The sequence below is a fragment of the Glandiceps talaboti genome, chromosome 13, assembly GCF_964340395.1.
Source record: "Glandiceps talaboti chromosome 13, keGlaTala1.1, whole genome shotgun sequence".
NCBI classification, from domain to species: Eukaryota; Metazoa; Hemichordata; class Enteropneusta; family Spengelidae; genus Glandiceps; species Glandiceps talaboti.
The window spans coordinates 21231086-21245985 of NC_135561.1; the positions used below are offsets into that span (position 1 = coordinate 21231086).

General features: G+C 36.1%; 1 protein-coding gene across 1 annotated transcript in view; it reads right to left on the bottom strand.

Annotated features, from left to right (window-relative positions):
* Positions 1-14900, bottom strand: part of LOC144445086 (alpha-tocopherol transfer protein-like) — a 19648-nt gene continuing 4748 nt past the window's right edge. Inside the window, exons 2-5 of the mRNA XM_078134636.1 lie at positions 8722-9106; positions 2273-2466; positions 795-905; positions 1-397 (exon numbers count right to left, since the gene is read on the bottom strand). Coding sequence (XP_077990762.1) covers positions 131-397; positions 795-905; positions 2273-2466; positions 8722-9088 — 939 coding nt within the window. The 5' untranslated portion in view covers positions 9089-9106 and the 3' untranslated portion in view covers positions 1-130. The remainder of the gene's footprint in view (positions 398-794; positions 906-2272; positions 2467-8721; positions 9107-14900) is intronic.

A 14900-nucleotide genomic window follows, 5' to 3' on the forward strand; every position in this document is an offset into this window, starting at 1 on the left:
TTACAATGTATTCAGTATACAATTTGAAGTAATGTCATTTCACAGTGATTTGACGCAGAGGGCGCTGTAGCAGTACGTACGCTGCCGATGGTTGAGACGACTGGACTGACGAACTTGTAGGTTACTATGACTACAAATCCTCTATTTTATTGAAGGACCCAGCAATTCCTGAGCTTGGTGCCAATTCGCTGGCATTTTTATCACCCAAACTTACAGAGTGACGCGATGTTGAAAAGCCGAATTTGTTGTTTTCTTCGAAATCTCCATCGGAGGCAAACAGCCGATCCCGCCATTCCTTGTTGGTAAAGTCAGGCAGCTGTCCACCTAGGTATGCCGGTAGCATTGAAGATGGTACATGCTGGTGCAACGTGTCATACTCGTTTCCATGGAAATGCAACTGCAAATATAAATCAGATACAAGAATTCATTCAGTGTGATTTACATTCTTGGGTCATTTACCAAGCTTAGGATTTATGCTAAACGTAGGAAATAATAAAGAAACAACAAACAGACCTCGCCCCAAAAAAACAAAACAACAACAACAACAACAACAACAACAACAACAACAACGACGACGACGACGACGACAACGACGACGACGAAAACAACAACAACAAACAAACAAACAAACAAACAAACAAACAAACAAACAAACAAACAAACAAACAAACAAACACATAATTTCGCATTTCACACATTCAGGGGAGGCAATCGATATGACCATTCCGAGCGTAGTCACATCTCATACATCTCGCGATAACTCAGCGTGAGATGTGCGTAATTCCCGTACTTACCCGTTTCGTCAATTTCTCACTGAGGAATGTTTTCATTATATTAAAAAGTTTTTCAAAGATGTCTGGTTGATTCACGAAATGCATTGCCTTGATACGTATTGGTAGCGCATTCTGTAAAAGCAATATTTGAGACGTGATATATTATATTACCTGGCTATAATAGGGGGCACTGACTCTGGTGAATGTCTGTTGAGACGTGATATATAATATATTGCCTGGCTATTATAGGGGGCACTCACTCTGGTGAATGTCTGTTGAGACGTGATATATAATATATTACCTGGCTATTATAGGGGGCACTCACTCTGGTGAATGTCTGTTGAGACGTGATATATAATATATTGCCTGGCTATTATAGGGGGCACTCACTCTGGTGAACGTCTGTTGAGACGTGATATATTATATATTACCTGGCTATTATAGGGGGCACTCACTCTGGTGAATGTCTGTTGAGACGTGATATATTATATATTGCCTGGCTATTATAGGGGGCACTCACTCTGGTGAATGTCTGTTGAGACGTGATATATAATATATTGCCTGGCTATTATAGGGGGCACTCACTCTGGTGAACGTCTGTTGAGACGTGATATATAATATATTACCTGGCTATAATAGGGGGCACTCACTCTGGTGAATGTCTGTTGAGACGTGATATATTATATATTGCCTGGCTATTATAGGGGCACTCACTCTGGTGAATGTCTGTTGAGACGTGATATATAATATATTGCCTGGCTATTATAGGGGGCACTCACTCTGGTGAACGTCTGTTGAGACGTGATAAATTATATATTGCCTGGCTATTATAGGGGGCACTTACTGGTGAACGTCTGTGATATATTACAAAAAATGTATATATTGCCTGGCTATAATAGTGAACGTCTCTTGTCACCAGGGCTGTTACACAGCAAATCTTTCTCGTGGCTTTCAACCTCGGCAGGTTGTTGCACGAGGGATACTATGGCGTCTGCTTGAATTGCACATCTACCTGAATATAGCCAGAGCAGTAAAGTGTTTGATATGTTAGAATCTGTTTATGAACAATACCAGTAGAGGAGAGTGTCGAGTCACAAACGTATAGAAAAAAGTGAACAGTGGAGTGTGACTAAACAGCATATAGTGGTAAGGTTGAAACATAGGCTTCCTAGTATAGTCCAAATTAACTGTTCTTCTTCAATTTCATCGAAAATCATATGATACTATAGACTTTCAATTATTGTAGTATAATTCTATGAATATAATTTTACAAAATATATAAATTTAATACTGTATGAACATAGGCCCTACAGGTGTAGAGTCTTTATGGTTTGCGTTAGTCTCTAAAGAAGTACACGCCATATTACTCCACAAATGTACACTGCAGTCTGTATGTGAGTCATCGCAATATAATCCAAAAATCCCAAAGGTGTATATTTCATGAATTACCCGCAACCACTCCGCTAGTTTCAAAATTGAAAAAAAAAAGTTATACGAACCTCGTATATATCCATTAATTTCTTCATAAGAGAAGGTTTACTCTTGGTGAAATGTTTCATCGTATATCCTTCGTAGTCAGCAATCATGACAACACCGTTGACTTGTGTTTCCTCTTCTTGCAGAATGGCCTCCATCATCATCAACGAACCACGGAAGCCTTCAACAACGTCATACCTGTCGACGTCCCACTTTGCTATAAAATTTAACATGAACGTAAAGTTACCATAAACATAGTCGTTATACAATGACATATAAAAACATAAACATAAATTGAATATTCTTGATATTTTCAAACAGCGCAAATTACAGCCTGCCGTTCTCGTTCATGGCGCTTTGCACTGAGATTACTGGATACCATTCAGGACTTCTTCACCCCATTCAACACTCCTTTGCAATTCAACACGACAGAGCGCCAGAAACGACCTTACCATGCCAAAAGCAAATCATAGGACTGGCCAGTTCACTGTCAAGTATGCAGGTGCTAAATTATGGAATAGCATCCCTTGCAACATTCGCAACATAAATAGCAGAAGTCATTTCCAAAAAGAGTTCAAAAACTATCTCCAATCAGTGTAAGCTAGATATACTTCATATTCATAGATTGATTACCGTTTGTCATGTAACCTTTCACTGTATATTTAAGTAGGTCAAAATTTTTGCTTTTTGTATGTGTATGTGTGTGTGTTTTTGTTTGTTTGTTTGTCTGTTTGTTTGTTGTTCACCTATACATACATACACACACACACACACACACACACACACACACACACACACACACACATATATATATATATATATATATATATATATATATATATGAGTCACTAAACCTAAACATAAAGTCAGTATAAAGATAGTCACCTAGCATAAACATAAACATAAAGTCAGTATAAACATAGTCACTAAACACAAACATAAAGTCAGTATAAAGATAGTCACTAAACATAAACATAAAGTCAGCATAAAGATAGTCACTAAACCTAAACATAAAGTCAGCATAAACATAGTCACTAAGCATAAACATAAAGTCAGCATAAACATAGTCACTAAGCATAAACATAAACATAAAGTCAGTATAAAGATAGTCACTAAACATAAACATAAAGTCAGCATAAAGATAGTCACTAAACATAAACATAAAGTCAGTATAAAGATAGTCACTAAACCTAAACATAAAGTCAGCATAAACATAGTCACTAAGCATAAACATAAACATAAAGTCAGTATAAAGATAGTCACTAAACATAAACATAAAGTCAGTATATAAAGATAGTCACTAAACATAAACATAAAGTCAACATAAAGATAGTCACTAAAAAAACATAAACATAAAGTCAGCATAAAGAAAGTCACTAAGCATAAACATATAAACCTAAACATAAACACATATTTAACATAAACCATTGACAGTGACTATAAATAAACATAGGCGCTGAATGTGAACATAAGGATAACAATGAAAATAATCAGAAATGTCAATATGAACATGAATAGCAACATAAAATAAACATGAACAAAATCATGAATAGCAACATAAAATAACATGAACAGAGTTAAATATAATGAAAATAGACATAGACAGAAAAAAATGAAGTGACATAAACATAAATATAACTATGCACATGAACATGTGATATGTATATGTGATATGAACCCCGTGAGAATTTATTTTACGTATCCTGTAGGGAGATTGTTTCCAGAATAATCCAGGTTAACTGTTTCATCGTTCATTTTTGAGATTATGCCGACTAACAATTCTTCAGGAAAGATACTGAATGGAGCAAACCCTTAACATTGTGTTATGGGATGTGAAGGTCAAGATCACATTTGTCTGTTCAGTTCGATATTATCTTTCTATCTCTTAGAAGAACTTCACATGTACATCTGAGGGATAACATATTTTTTAAATCGAAGAAGTAAACAACAATATGTATATTACAAAATTAAAGTATACTTGGTCAAAGCTGCAACCATAATTACTATTATTTTCAGATAACATTTTCAGTTTCTGTAAAATTTCGAATGGATTAGTACAGGCATGATAAATGCTTGGGTTGTACATGTTTGTTTATTTTATAGCGATGAGGGCCAACAAGCAGCACGATTGATAAGTATTGTACAGTAATTAATTAATTAATTAATTAATTAAACAAGTGATATTTAAAGTGTAAAAAGGTTAGTGATAGAGGAATACCCCGACGTTGGATTTACATTGAGTGCGTTGTCTTATCTATAGGAACACTGGAAATCGCCAGTCTATAGGCTAGTAACAGTATCCAGTTCAACTGTACATGGCGGATCTATATCTAAGCCATAGACATACACTGGTGATTAACCTAGAAGTGTTGTCCCTACTTATACAGACATGCATGTACACACCTTGCAGGTCACATACTCGGGTCATAGTATTATTTGAATATTCATTTTTTTTTGACACTGTGTGAATTCTTGACCTGGCCACAAGTGACTGTCTGGTTGTTCCGTATCTCATCCCAGCATGAACACTTGTCAAACATGTATAAATAATGGTGTTTACTAAAGAGGTGGTTGGATCATTCAAAGTACTCTTATTTTTCCTAACGTATATTGCTAAGTGTAGATTGTTGTAAGTGGACTGTAACACGTGATATCAATAGAACGTGTGATGATAAATCAAGAATTTGGTGATAAACGGGGCAATTATTATGCACGACTTGGATGGCCTCATATCATAAGGGTTATAAATAAGGGTCATCGCACATACAATAAAGTCATGAATGAGTGTGCTGGATATAAGAACGCCCATGGAGATGTACCTTACAGCCTAAATACTTCACAGTTTTCTAGTCTAGAGTTATTTAACACATCATGCGCCTAAAAATAAAAATTAAAAAAACAAACTTTTGATGTCACTTTGTTCAACGCCAAAATATTCTCTATTCAAATTGAGAAACGAATTGGGATTTACCATGCTAATTGTGTAGATTAGTAGAGGTCAAAGCTATATTCAAATTAACCAATTTTGGAATCCAAAATGGCTGCCGGATATAGGAAGAAATGATTTCCAATTTCTTTAAAATCAAACAGGTGAACTCAATTTATTTTATAACGTCAAAAGGGACAGACACAAAATGCCTTTGGGTAAATTAAAGTTTTCAAAGGTGTGAATATTTTCAGTGAAATTTGTCCCCTCATTCTGTAACCTGTTGGTTCTTTGTGTCTATATGTGTTCAATTGAACTATCCAACCCAACTAGTATTCCAATTACTAAAACATATTGAAGTTTGTCTTATACTGCTAGATCTAGAACTCACGCCAAAGTTTGAGTGTACATGCGTGTTCATGTGCATCATTATCGCAACCAAGAACTTATTTTTTTCCACCGAAGCATGACTTCAACGCACCTTTTACAATAGGTGTGACACGTCTTGGATGGTACACTGCCAAGTAAGGAGGTATGTGGTTTTACGCCGACGATGTTTGCATTGTAAGAAACTTGGATTGTGCACACCACGGAAGATTCTATTACCACATACTAATATGCACGTAGCCTGTGTGTGTGTGTGTGTGTGTGTGTGTGTGTGTGTGTGTGTGTGTGTGTGTGTGTGTGTGTGTGTGTGTGTGTGTGTGTTTCAAAACAAGACGACATGCTCTGATAACCATACATAGTTACAAGTGTGAGCTAGATTGTGTCCCTTTAGTCAGGTCAGTGTTATGCCGTACTCAGTGACCCAGTGACCCCAGTATTTAATGATTTACTAAATCTTAGATAGGAATTGATAAATACAAAATACTGCTATAAATCAACGAGCGTATATTAATTAATCACAATAACTTATTGTGAGATGAAGCAGGAGATATATGAGGATTATGGTGTGCTAATTGTGGTGAAAAGGGCACAGCGCACCGAGACTGGGTCAGTAACCGATCGACGTGACAGAAACATAAATAGACTCTATTACTCATTTATGAGCCGTAGCAGCCAGGTAGAGTTACCGGTTTGAAACTTTGCACCCAACAATAATAAAAGGAACCTTAAGTTACTCTAACAAAACTCACATTTGACCTCATCTTTCGGTCAAGGTAAAGATTCTACAAAAGTATAACGCTTCGTTAAATGTGTAAATGCGGTGAATGTCACACAAAGTTATCCACATGCATCTCTGAGTTGGATGGAAGTGAATCGGAACAAACGCGACACAGTACAATGGGCAACGCATTCTGGGAAACAAACAATGTGAGGAGCTCCTAATCTCTTTAGATAGATGGGCCCTATCAGTATTGCTTAAGTAGGGGTTAAAACGATTTGGGGCTCCTCACTTTGTTTCCCAGAAGGCCTCACCTCATCCCCCTGTGTACAGTAGGCCTGTTTCAGATTAAGACAATTGTAATTATAACTTTGCTTGAGGGAGACTACACGATGTAGGGTTAGTAAAATAACTTCTCTTAAATTCTAAGCATTAAAAGATGCAACTAAAATAAAACCATCCTCGTCTATGAGTTGTTTCTCAAGAGTGATCGCTTTCCAGCAGCTTGAGAGCTGTAGACAGTTAATAGTACTGTACAGTAGTAATTAATATTTCTCACGCTATCTCAGAACATATATATGTTGGTCAGTTGGTCCCCGGGTGATAACTGGATAAAGGTATCGATATATTTCTTGAAATTCGACTTTCGTGTGACTCTCGGGTACAATTTGCCTTCTAATGTGATATTTAAAAAGTAAACACTTGTCAGTTGGTTGAAATGTGTCGACTTACTTTGCCTATCGTATTTCCCGTCTATTGTACTTAAATTTCTTGTCGTTTACTTCTTGTGTTTACATCGGGTAAAGATCCCATCTAGTTTTTCACTGCCGACACTAAACATTTTTTTACGTATTCGAGAAAAATTAACTGTGAGGTCTCGCGAGAAATAGAGGATGCAGAAACTGACATCAACTTAAGAAGACAATTATATGTAACTGTTCTTCCAATCTGTTGTGGCTGTACATCTGATGGGAAGAAACCAATAACACAGACACCATATGGAAAACAACTTAAAACATACCTACCTGAACTAGACATGATTTTTTTTAAATATAAAATAACAAATCCACCTACCCCACCTATTCTAAAATTGAGCGTAATCGGAACCACACAATATTGTAAGCATTAATATATTACGTATTTCCTTTCACAATCAAAACTCCAATAGCTTCCGATGTAACATCTTTAATACTCGTTTTGTTAGATATTATGACTTACTCATAATATCACGAATCCTAAACCGTATTGAATCATCCGTGGATAAACATATTTGTGTACCTGTACACATAATAGGGCACAATAAATACATCGAATCATTTTGTGTCGGTCCACACCTCAAAATCAGTGTTCTAAAAGCAATCACAATTTTACCTGTTACTGTAAACGTTATCATTGGATAAGATAGACACGTAATTAATATGTACAATGCCTAATTATTAGTATTCTAAGGAATATTGTTTTGGTTGTCTTATTAAAAATGATAGTGCAGTAACAGCTAGTGCTTTACAGCCTACGAGGCAAATGATAAAGTATAACAGAGGGAGTCCAGTCTTACAGTAATGCCGGGTTTTAGATATATATTGGTGTGTATGTTGTTCTTAAAATAGAAAAGACTATAGCAGATGGAAATGACAGGGTTCTATGAATTGTACGCCTCTTTGAGCTCAATAACTCAATATGGAGACTAAGTAATTTCAGGTAAGGAAATAAAGTGTAAAGGCCCTTGTGTTGTTGTTCTTCTATAGAATTAGCCTGGCCGGTGGAGTAGTGCATTGTTAGATACCACCTCGGATGCGACCAAATTCTACGTTTAAATGGATAGTGACCCAATTTGAACTGACTGTCCTTGACCTTAAATGCTCACATTATAGCGATTGACGTCCCTCCATTCCATTCTAGTTACCGTGTACAATTTACATTCGAAATGATAGGAGTATGCCAAAAATTCAATGTACTTAAACAGCCCCAAGTCCCAGCGTCTGTTGCAAATCACTGTGATAATAAACCACGAAGCAGACAACATAACTCGGTGTTGGTAAATCCACTGAATGCCTGACTGTACAACACACCTGAATTAGTTTAAATCTACGTCACGTATGTGTATACAAAATATGACCATGATATAACTTTTAGTCCGTCGTAAAGGAAGGAGGTTCATATAGTACGAGTTATGTCAAGACCAAAATAAACATGTGTAAAGTATGTATGTATGTATGTATGTATGTATGTATGTATGTATGTATGTATGTATGTATGTATGTATGTATGCGTGTGTGTGTGTGTGTGTGCGTGTGTGTGTGTGTGTGTGCGTGCGTGCGTGTGTGTGTGTGTGTGTGTGTGTGTGTGTGTGTGTGTGTGTGTGTGTGTGTGTGTGTGTAAGTTAGCGAGAAAGTGAGTGAATATCTGTTTATATTTACACCTTTGAAGGTCCCCATACTTACAGTTCCTTGCAATGATAACTTTCCGCCCTTGGGGATCCCTCCCAGGACATACCATTTCCATTTCGGCATCAAAAATATACCTGTACTGCAGTGGTTGGAAAAGTCCAAAGATGTCAGTATAGTCTCGCCTCACTTCGTAATAATGAACAAGCTTATGAAAGGCTCTGTCAACATTAAACTTCTTATTGCGTAGAAATCGAAGCAAAAAACCGTCATCACTTCGAAAACGTATTTCTGGTCTGGTTTTGAACATCAATCTCATTTCATCTAGTTTCTGATGTCGTGTGTCGGGGTCTTCGTTTATTTCTACCCGAGCTATCTGTATGGTTTCTGGATCCAGTGTACACGTATACGGCTTCTGCGACATTTTACCATTCGTCGTCTTCTGTGAAGAATGCAAGAGCGACATTGTATTGTGATGTATTGTGGTTCAAACTATAGGTTAACACCGAACGAAATCTCGTGCTCAAGAAAGAGTTCGTAAACGCTGACACAGACCCCCTAGGTTAACGACAAAGTGAATTTACAACATAAAATTTAGGCAGCGCAATGATGTATACGGTATATATGGTATTTTGACGGTACTTAAGTAGCTAGGAATTCAAGTTATTGTTCCCAGCTCCACCAATGGTTGTAAATTGTAATGAATGGTGTCGTAAACAGGTGTTAACACACTTTAGTCGAGGACGCTGATATTTGTTCATATTTTTTTAGGTCATGGCTTTATTCCCAGATTAAGATGTCTGTGAGACTGTGAGTTGTCGAAAGACATTCTATTGCAGTACTAGTGTTGATTGATGAAATTACGAATTAAACTATGTCAGCATGATGTACAATGATATCAATTTGTCGTAAATCAATCTACTAGTGACGCGATGCATACATACATACATACATACATACATACATACATACATACATACATACACACACATACATACACACACACACACATACATACATACATACATACATACATACATACATACATACATACATACATACATACACACACATACACACACATACATACATACATACATACATACATACACACACACACACACACATACACATACATACATACATACATACATACATACATACATACATACATACATACGTATGTATGTACGTATGTATGTATGTATGTATGTGTGTATGTATGTATGTTTGATATGTCAAACAATGACCCACCAACTCTTCTAACTAGCAGGCTGTCTTGCTTACTATATGCTGACGATTTAATGTTACTATCGAAATCAAATACTGGTCTACAAAATGCCCTCAATGCAGTCGAAATCTTCTGTGAAAGATGGCACTTAGATATAAATATTGCCAAATCAAAGATCATGATTTTCAATAAGTCAGGAAAATGTTTGAAGAAATTTAAATTCTACATAAACAAGCAAGTACTAGACTGCGTTCCCTCCTACACATACCTTGGAATAAAACTGAGCACCTCAGGGAAACTACACAGGGCACAAGATGACCTAAGATATAGAGCACTGAAGGCACTGTTTAAACTAAAACAAGACCTGTTTTTTAGAAACAACTATCCCCATCAAATTACATCTTAAATTATTTGATGCAGTGGTGAAGCCCATTCTGCTATACTGTAGTGAGGTTTGGTCACATGAAAACATTAACCAGTCTCAAAACCTAATGAAATTTTCAACTCCCATGGAAAAACTACACATAAAGTTCTGCAAATTCCTACTAAATGTGAACTGTAAAGCTTCCAACACAGCTTGCCTTATGGAACTAGGCCGCTATCCCCTACTAGTATCTGGCCTGACACAAATGTTCAAATATTGGCTAAAGATCTCACAGAAAGCAGAAAATACCCTAACTAAGGAAGCTTACAGTCTGAGTAAAAATCTGGAGTCCAGTGGAATACAATCATGGGCCACAGGAATGAAGCAAACACTAAAACTTTTGAGTATGGAGAAGGTCTGGACAGTTGAACCAAACCATTTTAACAGTGAAAACCTAATAGCTATATTTAAAGAAAAGTTAAAGTTGCTTCTCCACAAAAATATAATGGACACAATGAAGGACAACAAGGACAAACAATATAAAAATAAATTACGTACATATAGACAAATTAAGTCGGATATGAACTTTGAAAACTATTTAGAAGACATTAAAAACCCGCAATACAGATCAGCAATGACAAAACTTAGAAGTAGTGCACATATTTTACATATAGAAACAGGAAGATACACAAACACCACCTTATCAAGCAGGACATGCCCTGTATGTAAACAAGGTGAAATAGAAGACGAGGAGCATTTCTTATTACGCTGTACAGGATATCAAAATGAAAGGAAAGAACTCTTTAACAAATTAAATATATATTCTGGTTCAAGCATGGATAATCTCATAAAGATTCTCAAAATAAAAGACACAAATAAACTAGTTGAAATAAGTAAATTTATTCAACAAGGATTCAAAATTCGAGAACACAACTTGAACAAAAATATACCAGCTGCCTCGTGATATACATTCGACAATTGCATTTACATGTATATGTTGATTTTCACATTGTGAAACTACTCTGTTTTTTGTGTATGGTCAATATAAGCATTTTCTTTTTACTTTATTGTACTATACTGATATCTAAAATGATAGATAAGGTTGCAATAAAGTTTATTATTATTATTATTATTATTACATACACACACAATACATACATACACACACACATACATACATACATACATACATACATACATACATACATACATACACACACACACACACATACACACAATACATACACACAATACATACACACACATACCAAAACATACATACATACATACATACATACATACATACATACATACATACATACATACCTACATACCTACCTACATACCTACATACCTACATACATACATACATACATACATACATGACATTTACATGACATGATGACGTCATTAATCAATATAAAGGCTTTACTCCTTGGTCTACAGCCCATCACTGGTAGGACAATTTTGTACACTAAGCTCGATTTAAAAAGTTCCCCTAAATTCGACATACCCCTTCTGTGCATGACTATAGATTCGTTTTTTCCACCAATATTCAAGACTGATACCAATCTCTTTACCTATCTACCTACCCACCCACCTACTCATTCAACTCGTACTGTAAAATGAGCCATGTCACAATACTAACGTATAATGCATATATGTATTGTCAAGTATGTTGACACTGCCCAATGGGCTGCTAAAGTCTATGATAAAGGTATACCGTCAGTGTCTATGTAGTAATTATAACATCGGATTTGAAATAAATATAGTTATAAATTGTTAACGGGCTATAGTGACAATATATATATCAGATGCTGGACCATTCCTCAAACTTGTTAAATGACTTTAAATGGAAACTATTTTTTATACTTTAGAACAAAACAAAGAAAACAAGTAAAAAAACTATGTTTTGCCATCAAATGAAAAATAAACAATTCTATGACGTTGTAGTGGCATAAAATCAATCAAATATTCAACACTCTGACAGTACTAGTGACGTCATACATATCAACTTGTGGTTTTCATTAATTATATGATGTTTCAGACCAAAAATGATGTTTTTAACAGAATCGCCTTGTTAAACTGTTCTTATGTGCCCTCACTGGTGCTGAAGGATATCTGCCCTCCCTCCGGTCCCTCCCACTTGATTTCAACTTGTCCGCTAGCCAACTGTCCGCCCAATATTGAGAATGATTTACCCACACCCCACCAGGAAAACGTTTCTGCTATCCACTATGCCAACAATTCATTGCAACGTACACAATGTGCGCCCCTCCCCCCGCAATTCCATGATCCCCCCCACTGTATCAAAATCAGGACTTTCCCGCCGCAATTCTTCCGTGTTTGACTCCTCCCGCTACCGATCGAAAAAAAATTGCGCCCCCTCTCAAAAATTGCGTAAGAACAACTTAACTTTTTTTTTTACAAAAACAGCTTGTGAGACTGAGACTGCACCTGACAACTTAGTGTTACATACTATTATCCATGGCTCATCAGATGACACACAGTACAATATACAAAGGACTAACAGAGCGGGATATCTTACTGTGCAAAGTTTGATGTATTTTATGTTACAGAACATGTAGGTATTCAAAAAACAACACGCCTTAGGTGACGTTTGACGGTATCAAACGTGTAGTTATGTGCCATAGCATGGAGTAGTCTAAATCATCATAGAAATTCACACAGACTGTCAAGTCTGTCATGCTGACAGACACTTGTACGTGTGACAACTAACATGATTCACAAAGGTTAACATAATATCGTTCGCTCGAAATGTGACCAGCAATGTGGTAGTCTGATAGGGAACCACACTGAAAAACGCGTAAGTTATGACTTACCCTACAACATATATATTAGGATACAATTCACTTACGTCACCGTGGAGTCAAATCACAACAGTTGTTATATACACACATTCGGCCAGCCGAAAGTAAATTGTCGCCAGAAAAAAAAACAGTGCCCATATCCTGTTACAAGGTCCGCCTATATTAAGGACATTGTTATTTATGTCAATCGTGATAGATAAGTTGGTCAAAGTTGAAGGCTTCTGCAGTTGACATGGTAACATTGTTATTTAAGCTATTATCATATCGTATCACTGAGTGCGTTCCTATGTTGACTAAATTTGGTTACAGGAGCTGGTTTACTATCGAATCTCTTTCGAGTGGACGTATGGATTATGTACATAGTCTCTCTCTGTGTGTGTCGGTGATAAATAGATTACTTTTGAATTTATCAATTATGCTTCAAAGAATAGATGTGTTACAGTCCAACATACATTTGAAAGACCAATAATACAGCGTCTTAGTGATACATATTGGGCTCCTTACTTGGTGATATGACCGCAGAAACCGAGCTTCCAGCTTACTAAGATACACATAAACTAAGACTACTCAGGTTAGATATGTTGATATAAGCTATTGGATGGATTTTAGATTAATTGTACTTGCAATAGGGTGACGTTACTGATGTCAAACCTGTCTACACCAATTGTTGCAGTAGAGTACCGTGACCTCCACACGTAGACAGTAGAAATAGTCAATTTGTAACTACTAGTATAAAGTCTGATCACGTGGTGTCCATACATGCTTCACAAAGGATATAAAAAGTTCAGACTAAAAAATAACGGAAATTTATCTCCCACATTGAATAAAATTATTTAACGGATAATGTAATAGATAGTCCAGACTATACACATTCGTTATTTTTGTAAGAAGTAAAACGTGTATAAAGTTTGCTCACTTGGTGGGCATACATATTTGTATAAGTAAAAGTCGAAAATAAGTTCAAGAACGTATCATAGTACCATAGTATAGTTACTAAGTTTTATCTTAAAGTTGCTCAAATTGAGTAAAAACTATTACAACGATTAGACCAAATAAAAAACATACTGTGTTTCCGATAACACGACCGACCCTAGTTTAAGTCCTCGACTCTAAATAATAGTTTGGTATCCAAAAAGTAAAACCGTAACAATTTACTTCTATCAATGTTTCCGTGTATACAATGCTGACCTACCTACCCTATTTGCTGAAGTCATAATATCGGAAATGAATGTTTTGATTTATTTGCCTTACATTATTCGAGTATTGTAGTATTCTGCCAACGGCATTCAATACATTCCTTCGACTGTATAGATAACATTAATGATCGCCCTCTATCGTTGTTAGCACAGTCGATATGAATAATAGGGGTGTCCCCCTCTTCCCACGTGTCAGTGTGCATATAAATAAATTATCATGACGTCATCAAATCGTTGATGTATTATGCCTGAATATCAGGGTTTAGACGTTGGTGAGTTCTGACAATACAAGTGGACGTTAGTTGATAGTTATATATGTACTACAAAACTATCCCTGAGATCGTCAAAACCCAGTCTGTACGCAATTAAATTAAACAGTGCACTTCTGTATATGTGAGAAGCTATATTAGACATAACACAAAACTTGTTGTTAAATATTGAGAGACAGTTTATACAGTCTGTTTACATCTAAAAATAACAAATACGACAATTACTGACGTTCATTCTGTGATGATTCCAACAATATGTATAAACAATGACTGTACTTTAGAGACTATACTTTAAAAAACAAAAACATTAAGAAGTGACGACAGTACACCATTAATATTCGTCAT